At 37.7% G+C, this 21,823-nt stretch overlaps 2 protein-coding genes across 6 annotated transcripts in view; one reads left to right on the top strand and one right to left on the bottom strand.

Annotated features, from left to right (window-relative positions):
* The window catches only part of RAB3IP (RAB3A interacting protein), a 40,983-nt gene extending 31,705 nt beyond the window's left edge, over positions 1 to 9,278 (bottom strand). For 2 of the 5 annotated variants that reach the window (XR_014026780.1, XM_081330290.1), the window contains exon 1: positions 6,065 to 6,293. The gene's annotated coding sequence lies outside the window, so the exon portion shown is untranslated. Of the gene's footprint in view, positions 1 to 369; positions 469 to 2,035; positions 2,214 to 6,064; positions 6,294 to 9,132 lie in introns of those variants that run through there. The other 3 variants (XM_081330292.1, XM_081330291.1, XM_081330293.1) reach the window with 3 other exon arrangements.
* Positions 5,620 to 21,823, top strand: part of BEST3 (bestrophin 3) — a 30,584-nt gene continuing 14,380 nt past the window's right edge. Inside the window, exons 1-7 of the mRNA XM_081330289.1 lie at positions 5,620 to 5,692; positions 11,120 to 11,283; positions 12,853 to 12,947; positions 13,576 to 13,809; positions 16,377 to 16,531; positions 18,431 to 18,508; positions 19,430 to 19,582. Coding sequence (XP_081186415.1) covers positions 11,132 to 11,283; positions 12,853 to 12,947; positions 13,576 to 13,809; positions 16,377 to 16,531; positions 18,431 to 18,508; positions 19,430 to 19,582 — 867 coding nt within the window. The 5' untranslated portion in view covers positions 5,620 to 5,692; positions 11,120 to 11,131. The remainder of the gene's footprint in view (positions 5,693 to 11,119; positions 11,284 to 12,852; positions 12,948 to 13,575; positions 13,810 to 16,376; positions 16,532 to 18,430; positions 18,509 to 19,429; positions 19,583 to 21,823) is intronic.

The raw sequence follows: 21,823 nt of genomic DNA, 5'->3' as shown, positions 1-21,823 counted from the left end.
CCCTATTTTTTTTCCAGCTTCAAGAAAGCCCTACATTTTTGAATTTAGACACCACGTTTAGATTAAGACCAAGCTAAGGAAAAAGAGTTAAGGCTACATAGAGAATTGAATGTGCCTCAAGAACACAAACAACAAGGGTTACTTACAAAGTGTTACCAACAAGTTGTCCTTCAAGCACTAAAGCTCGATATAATGTTGACTCTAGTTAGTATGTTTAACATCTACCTCATTTAATAAAGATTAATATCTGACCAAAAATAGTAAATATTTATCATATACAGCAATGATTAAACTCCCAATCTCCTGATCTTCAAAGGAAAGCAAAGTCCACAGGACAACTAAAATCAGTATTACCTCTAAATGACTTACCTTTCTTACTACTTAGTAGTTCTTCAACTTCATTAACGTAGCAGTTACTTAGTTCAACAATACAGCTGTTAAAAATAGCTCCTGCAACCAAATAGGTGCCTATGTAATCAAAAGAGTAGAACAATGAGGAATGAAGAGTAATGGAATTAACAGTTGATCATAAATATTTAATATACCACGGTGAAGGATTAGCTTCTTTTAAAAGCTGAGAATAATTTTGGCAAAATAATTGACCATATATGTGTCGAAGAGAGCCTGTCTGTTGGTTAAGTCATAAGGCTAGCAACTGGGAAATGTAGGTTCTAAGATCTACCTTGGGTACGCAGCCAACTGGGAGACCTTGAGCAGTCATTCTGTCTTAGCCTTAGTAAGAAGGCAAAGGCAAACCACTTCTGAAAAAGTTGCCAGGAAAATTGTAGAGACTAGCAGATTCAAGCCTGATCTAAAGACATATTTAAAAAGTCTTCATAAAAAATATATAATCAGCAAACATTACTTAGGATGGAGTCTAAGGAAATGAAGGATTCAGGCAAAAATGACATCAGGGTCTAAATTCTACCATTTCCAAATCAGCAGATCATCTGCAACTTTACCTGATGCGTTTTATTACAGCCAAAGACAAAAACACAAGACAGCAATATTGAACAGCATCAATGATTTATAATATAAGATACTATGAATAGGAAACTTTGAACTAACATAACCTTATTCTAGTCTGACAAAGTAATCTGAAAAAACAACAACAGGAAACTGCAAGATGGTGTTTGGTCATCCTAAACATAACTAATATAAAATTCTTCAGGTTGTCCAGGAATATTCCTAATCAAAGGCAATACTTTATTGCAATTTTATAAGAATGAAGTACAATAAGAGAAGACATGAACCAATCTTTCAATGAACCCCTGAATCGCAAGTATAGATTCCAGCACTGTGGAAGATATTCCTAAATCTGACTTCCACTACCATTGAAGGAATATTGGATTAATACTCTGAAGTAGGGAGAAGACTGAATAGCTAAAATACTTTTAAAACTGGCAGCATTTTTGTCTATTACAACAGTTACAAAATGTCCAATAATTTGCAGGGCAGATATCAAGTTCTGTCTGGCTATTAACCACATGATTTGCTTGATGATAGCCCTATTTATTTTACAATAGAAGGGAAGACCTCGCTAAAGCATTTTCTCTTCAATTTCACCCTTGCATCTGGATGTCAGATTATTAAGAAGGTTTAAGGTCCTTAGAACTTGAGAAAATATGGTCATATTCATCCATAAATTATAGATATTAATTCATTATTTGGTTTCTACATCTAAGCTCACTATTTTATTAAGGGCAAGACTGGAGACACAGAAGGGTATTGAAATAATTGCCTCCAAAATGTTTACTGGATTGTGAAGTATGCATGTATGTTTGTATGTACGTATGTGTGTATATTTATTAAACTGAGCTTTCATCAGCGCCTGCTGACATCGTCAGAGTGTAAGCCAGGATTGCGAAACACGTTCTTATAGTCTCTGCAAAGCCAGTAGTTTAGCTAATGAGCTGTTACGGGTCTGTTCAGCCCCCGCCCTCTCATAATCAATTGCATTGTTCCTATTTATGTCGGACTCCGTGACGTCTGTTTGAGTTTGGGCGCTCTGCCTCTCTCCACTCGCCCCACCCACCAGGAGTGCTCATCTTGCCGCGTGCAATCATCTTGCAGTTCGTCTGACACTTCTGTATGCGCTGCTGCCGTCTCGGCCAGTCATTCCTCTCCTGCTGTCCATGGGTCCAGTCTGACTCCTCATTATCTCTTGCAGTAATGATGTGCCCGTTGATGAGAGGTTACAATCCTCTATTCCCCTGTACGTTCGGAGGGGTCGTTAGTTCATCCTTTCAGTCATCCTACGTGACACCGTAGATGTAGGGGAGTGTAGCCCAGGTGATGGTAGTTGTTCTGTCATCAACTCAATGGATGCTAAACCCATTGATTTTGCGTCAGCTTTAGAGTCAGCAATTTTTAGAATTGAAACCAATGAAGAAACAAAGAATTCCATTAACCAGAGATGTGGCTACACCTTGTTAAGATCCGAGGAGAAGGCCATCCAAGAATTACGCAGGGACAACTCAATCATGATCCTGACGGCCGATAAAGGTAGAGCCACTGTAGTTATAGACACACTGGAGTATAACCAGAAAATCCAGACCTTACTCAGTGATGAAGACTCCTACCGGGTGGTCAATAAAGACCCCATGATAACACTCAGGAATCAAATCAACAAGGCAGCCGACAAACGTAACAGACAGGGGAAGATTCACGAGGACTTAAGAATGATCTGACCCAGGGACTCAGCCACAGCACGCATTTATGGACTACCCCAAATACACAAAACAGGTGTCCCTCTGCGTCCTATTGTATCACTCAAAGGCACCCCAACATTTGGGCTGGCAAAGTGGCTGAGTACACGGCTCCAACACCTGGTGGATAACACCTCTACCACTGTAAAATCAGCCAAAGACTTTGCAAAGGCAAAAAACATTGATGATAGAGAATGATGAGGTCATGGTGCTGTTCGATGTGATATCATTGTTCACATCCATTCCCCAAGATCTGGCCGTATCGGTCATGAGAGAGGTGCTATAGGATGAGGAACCACAGTTTCCTGGTTTACTGAACTCAGAAGATTATATACAGCTTCTCAATTTCTGCCTAAAAACATACTTCACGTTCAGCGACTCCACATATGAACAAATTAAGGGCACACCGATGGGATCTCCCATCTTGGGAATAATTGCCAAGGCGGTTTTGCAGAAGTTAGAACTTATGGCAATGAGCGACTACAAGCCCAAATTTTGGTCCAGGTATCTGGACAACACGTTTGTCGTCATCAAGTGCCGTGACAAAACAGCTTTCATGGAAAAGCAAAATTCCATCTATCCTGACATCCAATTTATGGCAGAAGAAGAAGTTAACAACACCCTACCCTTCCTAGACATACTGATTCGTCGTGAGCATAATGGCACGCTTACCACCAGCGTTTATCGCAAAGCCACGCACACCGACAGAATACTCCACAATGACAGCAACCACCCTATTGCCCACAAAATGAGCTGCATATGCACACTCTTGAACAGAATTAACACACACTGCAGCATAGCAACGGGAAAATCTAAGGAGCATGCACACCTTTATTAAGTATGCATACAAAATGGGTATCCCATTGATTTTATCTGACGTTGCCACCCACAAGCAGCATCACAGGCTGCGGATGACAGAACAACTACCATCACCTGGACTATACTCCCCTACATCCACGGCGTCTCGGAAACAGCAGCACGAATGTTATCAGCACATAACATCAGAGTGGTACACAGACCTAATCAGACCCTTCACACACGAATAAAGTGCCCCAAATAACCCCTATCGGCAGGCAAAATGTTATCAGTGGTCTACCAAGTTAACTGCAATTATGTGGGGGAGACCACGAAACGCCTCCCAAAAAGGCTCCATGAGCATGAACTGGCCATCAATTGTCAAGAAAAATGATCTCAGGTATGGGCTCATACCATTGAGCACAATCACACTTTTAATTTCACAGAGGCCAGAGTCATTCATAAAAATTATGAATGCATTTAATATTAATTACAGATCACCCTGAAATAGCCTGGAAAAAACTGAAATATTAAATATCTGCAGCAAAGGAATATTTTATAAAGAGGTTTGCAACATTTGGGGAGGAGGGGGAAGAGCAAAGTCTGGAACTGGACTTTAAGCAACATGCCAAAGTCTACATCAGACATGTCAAACTCATGTCATGTGACGTCGCACAACATTTTACCATTGCCGGCAATGGGGTGAGCGCGGCTTACGCATGACACATCTGGCCCGCGGGCTGGCAGTTTGGCACCCCTGGTCTACATTGACAAAAATTACAGATGGTCAGGATAAAAGCTGCCTCTGAATTATATTTAAATTAAAGTTAAATAATGTGATTACTTTTCAGTAGTGCACTTAACAACGTCCCTACCTGCCACTTTACAATTTTTATCTGACATACTTTTGGAGGTCACTGGAGCTCATATGAAAAACTTTCTGGAAACACTTGCAATTTGATTGCTCAGCTTTGCTATAAACAGTGTGCCTCTCTGGGATATTCACTGAAACATTTCAGCCTCAAAACAACTAAAAGTCATTCAATTTATATAATGTCAAGGACTTTTTCCTTGTACCTAGTCAAAATAGTTCTTCTATTGACAAAAAAAATGTTCCACCAGAATTCTCTTCCACAAGTATTCTTCCTTTAAATAGAAAAAGGCATCAACTACAAATTATACACAAACTAGTTATTTATTAAAAGCATAATGAATTATTTATCTTTCTTATTCTCAGATGTTAATCATACAAAAATTCTGCAACTCCAGAAGAACAGACTAAAAATAATGGTTCATGGACATGTACAACGTGCATGAAACATATGTAAAGTGAATGATATAAAATATGATTGTATTTAACTTTCCCACCAATCCCCTTTTATGTGTAAAAGATTAAGCTCGGGTATCGATGGTTTTCAAATGCATGCATTATTAATTTCCCATTATTTGTAAGATGGAATTTTCCAAGAGCTATGTACAACTTCAATATTTTTAAAATAATCTGCATTCTATTAATTTCAACGAAGAATTAAAAACACAATTTTTAAAAAATAAATTCTGCTTAATCTACAAAAATTTCTATCAAGCACTTCATTAAAGATTTTCAGTGTAAATCTTGAGTAACATATACTTCATGGTTCCCTCAACCAATTTAGGTTATTGTAGTTCTGGCTTCCTGACAAACAAATTAAACATTTTCAGAATGGCTTGCGTTTAGCCTCTGGGGAAAAACAAGAGGCTGCAGCATCTTGGAAAACGATCAGTTGCAAACTATCAGTTCAAATGTCAGATTCTGGGCCTGAGACAGTTAACTATGAATACAGGGAACCTGAGAAATAGCCTTGACTAGACTAATGAGAGCAAAGCAGCAAGATTTGCTTTGATGACTCTGAAAATAAGAAAGCGCAATGGATGCTGGGTGCTCAGGCCCCAGCAGGAGATTCTGAATGTTGAATGCACGGTATAATAGTTATCTAGCAAGCCGGAAATACCAATATCCCATTATCCTTATGTTTATATCGTCCGTTTACCACACTATGTTCTCCTCTCCCGTACGAAGTAAAAGCAGCGCCCTGCACAGCTGTTAAAGACACTTCGTAAAGATCTCTGGTGTCAGCCCATCTACAAAATTGGATATAATTTCTAGTGCCTGTGTATGTGTTTCTGCAAGGAATCATTGCCGGCCGAAGGTAAGCAAAGAGATTTAAACCTAGGCATTCAAACACGCGCTCGGGTCAGAGTGTCGTCAGAAACACCTGAGTAAGGAGAGATAAAAACTGCGATTGCCGAGGGATTGGGGAAAGAAACGCGGTGCCATTGATCACAGGCGGCCACGGCGGCTGCACAGGGACGACGCAAAAGAAAAGGCTGAAGTGCATCTTTCTTGCAAACCCGGTGCCCTGAACTGTGTCGAACTACAACTCCCAGAATCTCCCAACCACATTAACCAGAGGTCAACGATAGTTGCAATCCAATTACACTGGATGTCACGGCTCCTCTGGAGCTGCAGCTTCTGGGTGACTCCAAAAGGAGGAGCAGGAAAAGCTAGCAGCCGGACTTACCTGCGGGGGCCAGCAGTACCAACCACCCTTCCCAGCCGCAGGCGACGAGTCAGCAACAGCTCCCACTTCTTTTTCTCGCTCCGGCCGCGAAACCCGATCCTGAAAGCCAGCGGCGGAGGCACAACGGGGCGCGGCTGCGCATGCGTTTAAAAGCACAACAACCTCAGGGAGGAATTAAGAGTCCGCCAATGCCAGGTAGGACTTCTGGGTTGGAGCGGAGAGCTGTGCGGCTCCCCCTAGAGCAGGGGTAGGCAACCTCGGCTTTTTTATGACTCATGGACTTCAACTCCCAGAATTCCTGAGCCAGCTTGGCTGGCTCAGGAATTCTGGGAGTTGAAGTCCATGAGTCATAAAAGAGCCGAGGTTGCCTACCCCTGCCCTAGAGGCTTTGACTCTCGACTGCTGTCGGAGTGGAGGTTCTCCAGCAGCTTTGCCGGAGCTGTTTTTTCGCGGGGAAGCGAGAGAAGAACGAGAATCGGAGCTGGAGATTAATCCCTCTGAGGTCTAAAATATACTTCAGTTTGTCTTTCACTTGGACTCGTCCTGAGCAGCATTTTCTAGGATACAGAAGCAAAACGATGACATCGGCAAACTATTGTTATCTTTCCAGCCACGTCTCCTGCTTCGAGTGTTGTTTTTTTTGAAGCAACTAAAGTGGCCCGTGCGAGGCGTCCTCCCATCTCCGAAAAAATGCTCTAAAATCCGATTTAGAGCACAGAAATTGCCAAAGGCTGAGCAGGATTATTTCCCAAATGTGGCTTGACTCAACACTTTCAGGACCATGTCCGCAACAGAGATTTGTAAAGCCTTTTTATGGCTAAGTAAATGATGAAGAATCTTATGGCGTTCGGCATTAAAGATATTTTCATAAGCTGTGATCAAGGATATCTGCAAGCTGTGGTTAAAAAAAACCTCAATTATGGCAGCCACAATGGTGCAATTGAAACTCCACCTGTTTTTTATGTATGATATGCTTAAAAAATGGAGTTGGCTGACCTCTTGATTCTTTTGACCACAGCCTGTGCACACTCCTGAGTATGAAGTCCTATGATGCCTCTGTCATGAGTGGTGCTGTCCCAAAAGTTTTAAATCAAATTAATGAAAATGATTAGTGGATCACCTGACTTCCCTTTCTCACCAAACATCATTGTTGGCAAGATCAATCACCAAACATTCTCCTTAAAGTGGACAAGGTTTTTCTGATCACTGGGCACTGTCCTCCATGTCGACTGGGGCTTGTGCTATTGGAAACACTGCATACCTGGTTTTCACAGAGGCATCTGCTCACATAATGTCACACTGACTTTGGGCACAAGGCAACTTGTACCTACTGCTGACTCTGAAATTACATGTATTTGAGACCAGAAAGAGAGGTACTTTGTTTAGCAGCCGTTATTATCAAAGTATCTTGGATTTTGAAATTTCTACTGTATAGAATTTCATTATACTCCTTTCATCTTTGCTCTTCTTTGAACAAGTTACCGTACTATCTGTTTATTAGAATCCTTTAGTATACCAATTTGAGGTTGGAATCTACTGAGTGCAGAGGTCTTTAGGGAAATTTTCATTTTTCTGTTCATGTTTTTTCTATCTTTGATATCTTTACAAATGTCATTGTAATACTGCTTCTTGTCTTTTCTGAAATTTTTGTTAGATTTGTTTCTGAGCTATGTGTCTTTCCTGGCTTTGATTTTTCTTCATGGCAGTTTCTACTGTTGGTTCTGACATTCAATTTGCTTTCTTCTGTTACTTGGTCCTAAGTAGTTTCTTTTCTTATTTATCCCTAACCACTTGTCTGATTTTATTCCATAGTCCTTAGGTTCCATATCAATGAGATTCAGGACTTCAAAGCAGTTCCTGGCATTCTTTTTTTGCAAAAGATGGAAATGTGCTTAGGATCTTATTATAGAAACTGGCTGTAGAACCTGCATAGGAGTATTATGTGATCTATTTCACAGTCAGCCCCTGCCTTTGCTGCTATAACTGAGCTCTCTTCCACCTCTTTGCATCAATAACATAATTTGATTTCCGTGTATTCTGTCTGACAACATGTGCACACTGGTGTCACTTGATTGTTGAAAAATATGCTTACAATGAAGAAATAATTAAACCAGTGGAAACTGGCAAGTTACAGTATTTTCCTATTTTATTTCTAGGCCACTCAGCTATATTTTGCTCTGTTCCTTACAATTTCCCACTTTGCTAATTTTCTAAATGGCAAATCTAAGTGATCTGCTAGATTAATAGATATTGTTGACTGATTTACTGACCAATATTAGAAAAATGTGTCCTTTCCCCCTTATCAGATATGTCATCCTGCCTCTCTATTCATTGCCTTGTAATGCCAATAAAACTTGGTTGAATAATAGAGCCACTTTTATCGTTTGTTACACTAAATTCTGCAGTAATCTCCTCATAACTTATTCTGTATTAGGATTTCTGAGCTATGTCTTTTTGTCAGTTATTCCACTGCCCAATCCTCTTCCTAAAGATTAGCCCGTAGTTTACAGAGCCCCACTTTTGCTATCCTGTAAGATATGAGAAAATGAATAACACCGTTTCTGGTTTTCCTGACACAAGTTCCTTATCCTTTGTAGCACCCAAATAGCATCTGTTCACAGAGATACTACAGGTAAAAGTTCAGAGATATGTAAACTTTCAAAGCAATCATATGCATATTTATATATTGTTAAACCACTGCAGTTACTGAGACTTAACATTTAACATAAACCTCTTTGGAATTGCATTCTGAATCATCTAATTCTTAATAACTGTGCATATTTGGCCTTTTATGTTTACAATTTAGGTCTTTTTCAGCATTAGTTCCATAGCTACTCATACTATATCATGTCCACCCTGTGGAAACTATATTCAAGAGAAAGGTCACTGGGAAGTTAATATAGTAATAGCCTTTAGTTGGTCCAATTGCCTTTCAGTAGTAAGCACAAATGTTTAAACTTCACATAGTTTTTAGGCCACAACTTCAAAAGCCCTGAGCCCTTTTTTCCTTTCTGACTCTTATGTTTTAATAACAACAAAGTGAGAATCTAGAGGCATTTTTCTTTTACCTTCTTTTTTTGCTTTTCCATTTCTTTCTTCTTTTTTGAATAATTGACCTTTTTTTCATGTCACTGAATGATGGCAGAAGGAATGTGTCCCAACTGGAAAAGATTGATGCAAATTATTTCCATGATTCTGAGTTCCCACCAAAGGGGTCCTCCTATGAAGAACAAGTGAAGGGATAATTATAGATTTGAAATGAGCCAAATCGGCAGCTGTTGCTTATGTTTGTTCTTAGTTGTAAGTGACAGCAGAAGAAAACTTGGCAAAAACACAACTCCCGAAGTGGAAAGATGCGTTCACCCCTGTGCTTGTCAGTCCAGTCCTGTGAAAGCTCTAGGGAGAAATTAGAGGCCTGATAAGCTGCTTGCCGAAAGCAAAGAGAGGAACAAAGTAACCTGAATGTTTTTATTTGGGGAGCACAACAGCTCCACATCATCACCTCTGTATTTGAGTGGCCTAGCCAGAATAAACGGTGAGTGTTTCCAAAATCTTATTGTGTTTCTTCTTGTTTTGGCATCGCTATGAGTGCTTGAAAACTATATCTGATTTCTTAACAGCACATTGATAACATGGACAATTAATTTAATATTTAATCAATACCTAGACAGTTTACCACCTCCAAAGGTAGATAGCAAAGCTTTGTGGAGGTGTATCACTCATAAGCCTCCCTTTGCTTAAACATAGTTGAGGCCCTTCCACAATTACTTCATTCCTTGTATGTTAGATTTACTCCACATGCTTATAGCAGTATGGAATTACTCCAAAATGTTTGCATTAAAAAATGGGAAAGAATATGGTGGAAATATTCCTACGATAGATGACTCTCAAACTTTTCTCAGTTCCTAGGGCTTTATTTTGATAATTTGGGCCTTAGGGAACAATAATACCTCTAATTATTACTTTCCTTATGCTTAAAAATATTTAAATATATTTTACTAAGCCCATGGAATGATTTGCGTTAGAACTAGAATCAATATGTGGCTCAGTGCTAATGTTTTTGTCATTTTTAATTCTTTTTTAACATTGATTGGGTCCCCAAGTATCATCAAAGGATCATCCCTTCCAGAAACTATGAGCAAAATTGCAACTTACATCTTTATTAGAAAGTTTCTTGTTGCTGAACAATGTATACCAGTGATTCTCAATCTATGGTCCACAGACCCCTGGGGGGGGGTGATGTCATCACAGGGGATCCATGAAGATTTTAAGAAATGTTTCGATTTAAATCTTGAGTTAGGTCTGTGGTAAAGAATAGGTTGACAATCATTGATGTATACCATCAATAAAGACAAATATATTTTGTGACTTTGAATTTTAGTTAGCTTAATCAATGAAAATATTTCAAATCAGGGACAAGTACTTATGTGGCCACCTGTATTACGTATGACAATGTTGGGCAGCTCACAAAACAAACATAATTTTAAAGCAAGTTCTAATTCAACAGTTGTACATTGGGACCTTATTGATAATACCTTTTTGCAGTGCCATGATTAGTGGTTAAATAAGGCAGTACATATCCTGTCTGTCAGCAGGATTGCTACACAGTTGCAGGATCTGGTATCAGTTGTGGAATTCACTACCTATATCAATCTTTCTCAACTTAGTGACTTCTACATGTAACTTCTGCTTCCTTGAAGTTACTCTAATGTATCCAAAGGGTAGCTGGTTGGAGAATGAATTTCATTACTGTAATTCTAAAAGAATAATCTGAAAAACTCTAGTTTGATGAATTATATAGATATCTAATAAAGGAGAATAGTTGTAGCTCAGGGTTAAAACGAGTGGTCCTTGGTGTTCTCTGAGCTTGATTGTTTTCTTGCAGACGTTTCATTACCCTAACTAGGTAACATCACCAGTGCTACTATATCCAGTTCAGGAACATTCTGATGACACCTTTCATTGTGAAAGCCATGACGCTTTAGGTTTCAATCAATATTCTCCATGAAGTCCATTGGTTTCACATTGCGCTTTTGTCTTCCATTTTTTCAAAAGCATTTTGGAGAGATGACCGTCACATACTCCAGTAAAGTTGCAAATGCTACCTTCTTTGGGTTCCACAGGCTACTTCTCAAATGGAAAGGAAGCATCTACAAACTGCTTTACCGAGAATTTATTCTCTTTGCCTCTCTTTACACAGCGATAAGTATATTGTATAGGTACAACTTTTTTCACCTTCTACAATGCTCTGTCTGCCTGACCCTTGTAGGAGAATGTGTGATACTATATTAAACAAGTGGGATGTGAAGTGTTGCGGTGTGGTTCTCTGGAGGATACTAGCCAGCCACACATGTCTTCTATCTTTCTTCCCCAGTTTTTTGTATCTCTTCCCCATCCAGCTAAGTACTCAGGAATTTATGGCATGTTTAGTCCTAATAGAAATATTTTATAGATTCTTCCTTTAGAACCTGCATGTCCAATCTTTTGCCTTACCAGGGCTATATTAAGTGGAGACAATTTGTCTTGACTGCCAAAATATATAATGAATGTATATAAATAGCAAACTTCCTTTATTTCTCATATTTTTAGTTATATTTTGTAGAGTCATTTTACTAGCTGTCCAGGGCTGCATGCAACCTGCAGGCAACAGGTTGGACATGCCTGCTTTAGAAACTTTTCCTATTGTTTTAATGTTTTTTTGTACTTCCGCAAGACTTGATGTTTCCCTATATCTGCCAACGTTTCTCTCTTATACATCTAGGGTACCATTTTGACTACACAAATACTGGAAATTGGAAAATGAAATTGTTGTTGGTATATATAATTATGTAGAAATCATAACTATTCAAGAAGGTTTTGTTTTAAAAAGCTGTGTTGAAATTTATGGAAGTTGTGCAAAAGCACTGCTTTTCATGCTTGCTTTTTGCTGTTTTCAAACATCTTGTTTGATTGTTTTGCAATTAAAGCAAAGATTTTAGTCAATTCACTAAAATGACTGTATGGAATTTTTGGTTACATTTAGAATCAAATGTGTTGTAAAACATAGTTACATTTACTAAAACAATGTGTTTTAGTATTTTATGATGTTTTCATAAAACACTAAAATAGTATAACATTTCATAATAGTATTTTGACAGAGGAGGCAAGTGCCAAACAAAATTAGTGCCTTTATCATTGAAAGAAAAGAATCAAGAAATGACAACCTTAAGTTGATTGTCTCTGAAGGATGCTATATGATGATTGTTATTTCATGGAGATATAAATTTACAATGAGCAGCTCCAGTAATTGTGATATGAGAAAATACAGCTCAGCTTCAAATTCTAATTGAATGTCATCTCTCGGTGGAATTGCAGTATGAAGCAAAACTAAATTTTGAAGTGTTTATTTTGCAAGATTTCCTTTTGCTACAATTACTAATGTAATCCATTATAGTCAGATCTAGGTCTGATATAGCTTTGTAATTTTTAATTATTACAACCTCCAACTGAACTTCAAGTGAAATCTCTCACAGCAGAATCTCTCACTCAGGGATTCAGCCAGTTTGCACCACTTCGGCAGAACTGGTAGCTAATTTTTGTTGCCCAGGTCCAGAATGGACTTCCAGAATCAGCATCCACACAGAGAACCAGTTGTTCATATATTTGAATCCCACCACTGCTCTCACTGCCTGCCTTCTGTTATGATCCAATGTACAATCTAATGCTGAGTGCTCTGGGATGCTTAACTTTGTTTTTAATTTGTATTTCTTTAGTCTTTATATCAAAAGTCCCTGTCTTTTTTGTCACAGATTTTTCCTTTCAGGAACCCAGAAACGTTACTTTGAGAAATTGTCCATTTACTGTGACAAATACGCAGAACAAATTCCAGTTACTTTTGTTTTGGGTAAGCTTATATTCCATTTCATGCACAGCAAGGGTGGAAACATTTGCAAGGGTACATTACAGAAATGTAAAACCTAAAAAATACTGTACAGTTGTTGCAACCTGTCCCAATTCTTAAGGATTTGAGGTGGTATGCAAATATAAAACCATATTGCAAAATTAAATAAAATTCCAATTGTATTCTTCTAATTGGTGCTACCCCAGAATAATTTATTGGCTTACCGTAACTTGTTTTTTTTTAAAAGAAAAGAAAAGAAAACTCTGAATGATCAATAAAATCCCCTTCCCCATTTTATGTGGCAATTGGTCCAGCCTTACTTTGTGACTGATAAACCCATCAGCTGCAGCTTCCCTCAAATCTTAAAAATGACTCACACCTTTCCAGATCTCTTGGAGCTACAATTCCTAGTGTAGCCATAGTTGGAGAGTCCTATAAAAACAAAGGTTGAGTTGGGATTTCATCAATGCGTTTGGAGCATGGATGGATGAAAAAGAGAGTCTACTGGCAGATATCAAGGGAATTACTAAAAAAGTATACCGGTATATATAGTTTACTTATGTGTGACATTAGAAGATCTTCTGTTGGGTATATAACAAGAAATGTGAATAAGGATTTTTGAACTCTCCAGGGTTTTATGTTACTTTGGTGGTGAACCGCTGGTGGAACCAATTTGTAAATCTGCCATGGCCAGACAGAATTATGTTCTTGATCTCCAGCACTGTTCAGGGAAGCGATGAGTATGGCCGATTACTCAGGAGAACTCTAATGCGTTATGTGAATTTAACATCTGTCCTCATCTTTCGATCAGTGAGCACAGCTGTCTACAAAAGATTTCCAACTTTAGAACATGTAGTAGAAGGAGGTACTGTTCACTCATTTTCATTCCTGTCTTTGACCTAGTTAAAGTCAACATTTGCCAATGAAACAGTTATTTGGGGTGGTGCTTTTGTAGAGCCACTGTAATCACACTTAATATGCCTTTACTGCATTGCAAGAAACAAGTAGTGATGCTGCTATTAGTATTATGCTTTTATGATTGCTGTAAGCTGCCCATTCTGCTTAAGATGGGTGGCCATATAAATCTTTTAAATAAATAAATATTGTTATAATTTAATATGATCTTATACTTTACTACAGTTTCTCCAATCCAGGATTCCCTAAAACATTTGATTGTAACATCTGTCACCTTTAACCATTGTATTTAATGGGATGATAGAAGACATAGGGCACTATATTGGGAAACCTGCCTTACTTTGTACAATTTCTCATGTGACTAACCTCGGGACAAGACTCAGCACTTTGTGCAACTCTCACTGTATCACAGTACTGAAATTTAAAGTTGCAATGCATATATATTTTTTCTGCAAACGAAACATGCTGGGTGGGTGGTACTAATTTAAACAAAGCAAAAAAATATATAAAAACTAGCCCAGCTGCTGTGATAAAAAAATCACAATCTACCAGCACTTCAATTTTATTATTTTGTTCTGTTTTTTAATGGAATGCTGCTGTATATCTCCTGCATAAGGTCTAACTTACCTATTGATTTTGACTAACGTAGATGTATCTATGAGTTCTGTAGGAGTTAATCCAGGTTAATGTACATACAGCTATAGCCTCTATATCAGGGGTCTTCAAACTTGGCCCTTTTATGACTTGTGGACTTCAACTCCCAGAATTCCTCAGCCGGGCACACTGGCTGAGGAATTCTGGGAGTTGAAGTCCACAAGTCATAAAAGGGCCAAGTTTGAAGACCTCTGCTCTATATGGAGCAAACTTCCCTAGCACTTGGCTTCATTATTTAGGAACAATTCATTTCTTAAATCACAATATTCTTCAGATATCATTCTGACATCTGAAACATCTGAATTATGAAATTACCAAAAAGAGGTATAATCTTTCTCCAGATAAATGGTCAACCATTTTTTTCAATATATCAACATTCTGAAAAAAAAAATCCATGCTAGGGATCAATATGGAAACAGGCTAAAAATAAAACTGCCAATGTTGCAACAGTCTAATACAAATCTTTACTATATTTCCATCTAGAATAGTGCGTACAATTCAGTCACTACATTTTTTTAAAAGATAAAACAGAACTGGGGGAAAATGTGGAATGGGCAGCAGATAAATTCCAACTGCAAAAATATTAGATTTTTGGAATTCTTTACATGGAAAGAAGGTGACATAAGGAGGACAGGATTCAAATATCTAAAATTCTGCTTGGCAAGGAGAAAGTGGACAGGAAAAAAATTCCTCTTTCTCAAAACAGTAGAACCAAGTTCATCAATGAATCTGATTGGAAGAAGCTTCTGAATAAATGAAAAAGTTACTGCTTCATATGATAGATAATTTTACCTGTGACATTTGATATCACAAGATGTGATGAAGGTGACTGACTTGGATGACATTCATGGAGGAGAGGTCTATTAAGCACTATTAATGTAGACCAGGGGTGTCAAACTGCCGGCCCACGGGCCGGACGCATCACGATGAAACCGCGCCCATCCCATTGCCGGCAATGGGGAAAAAGCTCCGATACGTCATGTGACATCACGTGACGTCGCAGGTTTGACATGCCTGATGTAGACTATATGGTATTATTTCTACTGGGGCAGGTATGCTGTGGATAGTTGCAGGTGAATAACCCATAGGTAGCAGGTAGATTTTAGTCTCTTGTGAAACAGCCAGATGAACCTTGTTAGTCTATGAAAAATGAAATGCTGGACTAAATTAGAACTTGACCTGGTCAGCGGGGCTGTTCTTGTATCATTTAGTAAAAGTTTATATCATCTAGCAACAAGGGCTTCAATTCACACACCAGAGACTAATTGTATGGCGGTGAAGTGAGTGGGGTGAGGACTGAATGTGACCTATATAGGATAGTTGCCTTTGCCTAATTCAGCTAAGGTGGTGTTGCTGTAAAATGTTTAAGTAATAGCTATATTATAATGGGAAGAATTGAACAATACACATATAGGTTTTTATGAATCAAAACTCTTTCAAATTATATGAGCTATAATGGGCCAAAAAGATATTACTAAAACACAGCATGCCATAACATGCATAACAGAAATATAGATATTAAGCTACTGTTACTTTTCTTTGTAAATAAAATAGTGTATGTGTGGATGAGTAGGTTGTAAAATTAACATTTATTGGGTTCATCACATGACAGATAAAATAAAATAGCTTCAAAGTCAAATTTCTATTGGCCACTGGTAGCCATCCTTGATTTTAGCATTGGATTAAAAATCGGTTCTTTGAAGAAGTGAATATACATTTTAATACATTGACATGCATAAAATTACATAAAAGGTTTAGGATCATTTGTCTTCTTACTAATTGGAAATTTGCCTGGTTTGAAGCTTCTCTTTTGAGAAAACAGAAACAGGTGATCAAAATACAGCTGCATTTCTTTATACACAGGTTTTATGACAGCTGAGGAAAAGATAATATTTGATGATATTAAATCACCTCATCTTAAATATTGGATCCCTTTTGTTTGGTTTGGAAATTTGGCAGCCAAAGCAAGACAAAATGGAAGAATCAAAGATAGTGTGGACTTGCAAACACTGTTGAATGTAAGTAAGCAGATACAATGAACAATTGTGAAAAATATTTGAAAGCCAAAAATAGAATCCCATTTTTTTTAAAAAAAATTCATCTATTCCATATAAATTCTGTTTCCAATTTCCTTATCTCCATCTTTTCCACATTCTGAGACTTTCTATTCTTGTACTCCTGTGCAAGGCTGCTCATAGATGAAAATGACACTGAAGGCAAGAATAATCTTCCAAAACTGCCCACCTCCCAACCTAAATCTTTTCACTGTACTGTATCTGAAGGCTAGCTCCAGGCTTCAGGAAACACTAGGTAAAATGGCTGCTGATGGCTTCTTGTTATTTCAAATTACCAGTTGTCTTCCGGGTGAGATTCAAGGTTTTGGTTATGGTCTTTAAGTCCTTACATGGCATGGGTCCGGAGTACCTCGGGGACCACCTGCTGCCGGCGTCAACTTCCCTCCGCCCTGTGCGTTCCCACAGAGAGGGCCTCCTCAGGGTGCCTCCTGTCAGAGAATGTCGGCTGGTGGCCCCCAGGGGGAGGGCCTTCTCTGTGAGCACTCCGGCTTTATGGAACCAACTGCCGGTTGAGCTCCGGACGGCACCAGACCTTCGCTCCTTCCGGCGTGGTCTGAAGACCCATTTATTTGAACAAGCTGGCCTGGCCTGATGGGGGATGTTAGGGTTTTTAATGGGTTTTTATATTGTTACTGTTTTATCTGGGCAATTATTTAATTCTCTTTTAATTTTTGTATTTTCTATTTATATATGCCCTGTTCACTGCCCTGAGTCCTTCAGGAGAAGGGCGGTATACAAATTTAATAAATGAAATGAAATGAAATGAAATATTTGGCTTACAGTTGGCAGTTCTTTCTTATATCAGAAACATCTCAAAAACAACCAACAGACTATTACAGCAATGTAATATTGTAGACCAGAAGCCAACTAAAACCCTCTAAAATGTCTTCAAAAACCAAAAGACCCAGTAGCCCAAGGAAAAAAAAGGAGTTATCTACAACATATAGTGTGAGGACTGTAATAGCCACTTTGTAGGATAAACAGGCAGAAGATTTGCAGAGCACATCCCTGAACCCCAGCTAGCAGTCAGAAGACATGATGAAAACTCCTTAATTTCACAACACATGGACAAACTTAACCATTGTTTCAAATGGGAAATTGTGAGCATCCCTGACCCAGGTAAGTCCAAAAAATGCTAGAAAAATCCTGGATGTCTGGCATGCAGACGAACTGGTCATCAACATAGAGATAAACAGTTTCTACATACCATTCAAAAGAAGCAATCAAAAAGCCAAAAAGGAAACAAAAAAAGACAGAATATATCCTTTTCTGCAGCCAACATCCAAATAAGCAGGAGTTAACACCAGACAAACAATCTAGCAGTAACAATACCCTAATAAAGAACTATCAAGGATAAACCCACTCCTCCACCAACACTGGCAGGGCAACTACTGTATATAATCATGGACCAAACTTCATACTTATTTGCACAGATGTTAGGGTAATGAAGCATCTGTAAGCAAACAACTAAACTCAGAGAACAGCAAGGAATCCTCAGTTTGGTGAAGCACGAAGCACCAGACTAGAAATCAGTAGACTGTAAATGCTAATCCCAATTTAAGCATAAAGCCAGATAGGTAACCTTGGGCCAGTGACTCTCAACCCTAAGAAAGAGGCAGTGGCAAACTATTTCCAAAGAAGTTGCTAAGAAAACTGCAGGTAACTATTCCAGGCAGTCATCAGGAACCAACATTGACTGGAAGGCATCAAACAAAAGTGTCATCAGAACACAACCTCAGAATTAATTATATTACTTCCTGGGAAGTACCATCATATCTATAACAATTAATACATTGTGATAATCCTCAACAATACATCTATTGGTTTTTATTTTTCATTTAGGAGATGAATCGGTATCGATCATGGTGTAGCCTACTATTTGGTTATGACTGGGTTGGAATTCCTCTCGTGTACACACAGGTATAAAGTAAATACTTATATATTATTAAATATATCTCAGATGCATTGGGACAGGGTGAAATCTTGAGTGCTGAAAACTTTAAATTCAGTTACCCGTAGAGCTCAGGACTGCTCCAGATTTTCGTTCGTTCCACCGGGACCTGAAGACCTGGCTCTTTGAGCTTTCCGGCCAGGACTGAGAACTTTTAATTTTTAACCTATTGTAATTGGGTTTTTTAATTAGAGTTAAGGGTTTTAGATTTTAATTAAGGATAATTTAATTTATTTTAATTTGTTATTAACTTTTGTATTGTTATATTGTTTTAATCGCCTTGTGAACTGCCCTGGGTCCTACGGGAGAAGGGCGGTATATAAGTCTAAATAATAAATAAATAAATAAATAAATAAATAAATAAATAAATAAATAAATAAATACATACTTTTATAAGCCTTGAAAACATTTATGTACCTCTCACTACTCTGATTTAGCTTTCCCTGTTTGGGGGCATTAAAATCTCAATTCCATCATTTCCAGGTACAGTCTTAATGGCATCATAAGTGGCAGTGGTGGCTGAGGTGCATGGTCGTAACACATATAAAGAACCACAGATTGACAAGCCTTGTTTATTTACTGCCAAGTACTGTGGAACCAAGGAATAAAATCAAAGACCTTCAGAAATAGAAACATTTTATATTGAATGGACCATCAATTTTTATAATTCATATCTTAAAAATATAGTCTTTTGCATCGGTCCTCAATTTAGATTTCTCTAGATATTTCTTGTTGTTCTTGTTGACCAGGAATTCTGGACATTGTAGTACAATACCACATAAGTACATCAGATTTGGGAAAGCAGATCTTTGGCTATACTATATAGAAAACATCCTGCATTCATTGTTATATTGCTAACTTTATCTCTGATTAAATTTTAATTCTTCTAGGTTGTCACCCTGGCTGTTTATACCTTCTTCTTCACGTGCCTTATAGGGCGTCAGTTTTTGGATCCTGACCAAAGCATCCCAGGTCATGATTTAGATCTTTACATTCCTATCTTCACATTGTTACAGTTTTTCTTCTATGCAGGATGGCTTAAGGTAAACAATAATGTTAAAAAAATGGAATTTTCTGATAGTTTTCTTCAAAACCAGAACTCATGTGAATGAAAGTTTTCCTACATGAACATGAATAAAAGTCTGCTAAAATTTTAATATATTCTGGGAATCTAAGCTAACAATTTACTTAGCACCAATTGTCATGAGGCAAGAAATATTTCACAGTTGTACAATAGTGCTTTAACAAAATGTGTGCACATTTTTTAAGAGCTAGCAAAGCTTTCTGGAATGTTTGTATGCACAAGAGATTTTGACTATCTCTGCATTGAACATATCTCTTACACATTAACACTAATGATAAGACACATTAAAGTATTTAGCATTTATAACTACAGTGTTAGCTGTACATTGAGATCAAACCTCTCGTGCATATTTATAGTACCTTGGTAAACTCTCTGTCCATTATCAGGGGTGTAGATGTATTTAATTATTTATTCCTATGCCCATTGTCATCGATACAATTTCCCAGGTTTGTATATAGCCTACCATAAGAACTGCAGAAACCATTCTGATATTCTGTGTAAGCAGTGCCAAAACTGACATCTTGTTAATCTTTTATTTAAAAAATTATATATTCAGTTCTTAACATAAATTTAATTTATTTTATTTAAGGCAAATAAATGTAAATTTGTTTACATTTACTATAAATTTATTTATAGTAAATTCCAAAGTTTTGTCCAATTCTCGTCTGCCAAATCTTGTCGACTCCTTTCCTTGGTGTTAGTATCTATGGCTGAATGTCATCCTCTGAGTAACCACAGAGCAACGTACTTTGAAGGATCAAAAAGTCTCAGAGGTGGTCCAACAAGTTTGATGAACAAAAGTGCTGAAATTGTCTTAGTCTTCAATGAAGCTCTTGTTGGGGTGACAATTAGATTCATCTGCAAAAACCCACATTCACATTCACTTGAAGAAATGGGAATGGTATTCAGAGTCCGTATCAAATGCAACAGTTTTTCTGGATATGTCTTTTTGAGAATGTATTCACGAAATCCACAAATCATTTCTCTTTCATTTATTTGCAGTTTGATTGACAAGTTTCTAATTTCCACTTCTCCAAATGTCAGTTGATTATTAACATCTTCAGGCCAATGTTTTTGATCAAGCACGGGAGACCAAATACACCAACTCAGCATCTTTGCTATCAAGCAATCTTTTTTCAATTGACTCCTTCAATTTTGTATAAAATGTACTTAGGTCAATGGGAGCATCCTTTCTTGAATCTTTTTCATGAAGTAAAATTCTATGAAAGTGAAGATCGCATACAGCAACAACAGCACATTTATAATAGGGCCCAAAGTTCTGTCTTCTTTCTTCAAAAACTTGTACCAGTATTTTTATTTTCTTATTTGCCTTGTCCATGTTGCGGTCCTGTAGGTCCAAACTTAATTCTGATAATTCTTGGAGAGTGTCACACATCAATCCTAGGTCCAGTAAAAATTCTGTAGATGTTATTTTTCTTTGCAAGTGCATTTATCATTTTTATCTCTTGTAGGATCATGCATTGCTTCTTCAAAATGACACACAAGGGATTCAGAATTATTCCACACAGCCAAAACTGTATGCAAACTAGATGACACCCATCGGGTACTTAAAATTCTTCCAATTTTCAGCAACTCAGCCCCCAGTAATTATGCACATAAATACAACTCTCTACTATTATTTGCCAAAGCATGGTATATGATGTAAATTTATCAATAAATGATTTGAATCTATTCCCGAAGTTTCCTTGACAGCATCACCTAAAACATTCTGACAGCAATTTTTTCACTCCACTTTTACACCCTATCATCACAGCAGCGCCGTCGCACACCAGAGAAACCAAATATTTTTTAAAATAATCTTCTGTCATCCCATAAGAGTGAAGACATTGGAGTAAGGAATCAAATACTCCTTCTGCCATTACTTTTTCAAGTTCTACCAAGTCCAAAAACAAATTGATCAGTGAATTCATTCCAACACCTTCGATACAGCATCAAACATATATTATGGGGGCTAGGTTTTTTTGCTTATTATGGTTGATTCATCAATTATCAATGAAATTTTATTATTGGATTGAACAATTTCTTTAACCACAGTTTTCCTCATTTCTTATATGATTAACAATGTTAATAACATGCATTTGTAGAATGAAGAATACGACCCATTTCAACTCCGTTCAGTTCTTGCAGATCAATTTCAGTTTCAAAATGATGGAATGATTGATTTTCCTTTGTTACTTTA

This window comes from Vipera berus (assembly GCF_964194415.1).
Source record: "Vipera berus genome assembly, chromosome: 6".
NCBI classification, from domain to species: domain Eukaryota; kingdom Metazoa; phylum Chordata; class Lepidosauria; order Squamata; family Viperidae; genus Vipera; species Vipera berus.
Note: the sequence above shows the minus strand (reverse complement) of the source record. Positions and strands in the feature narration are given on the sequence as shown.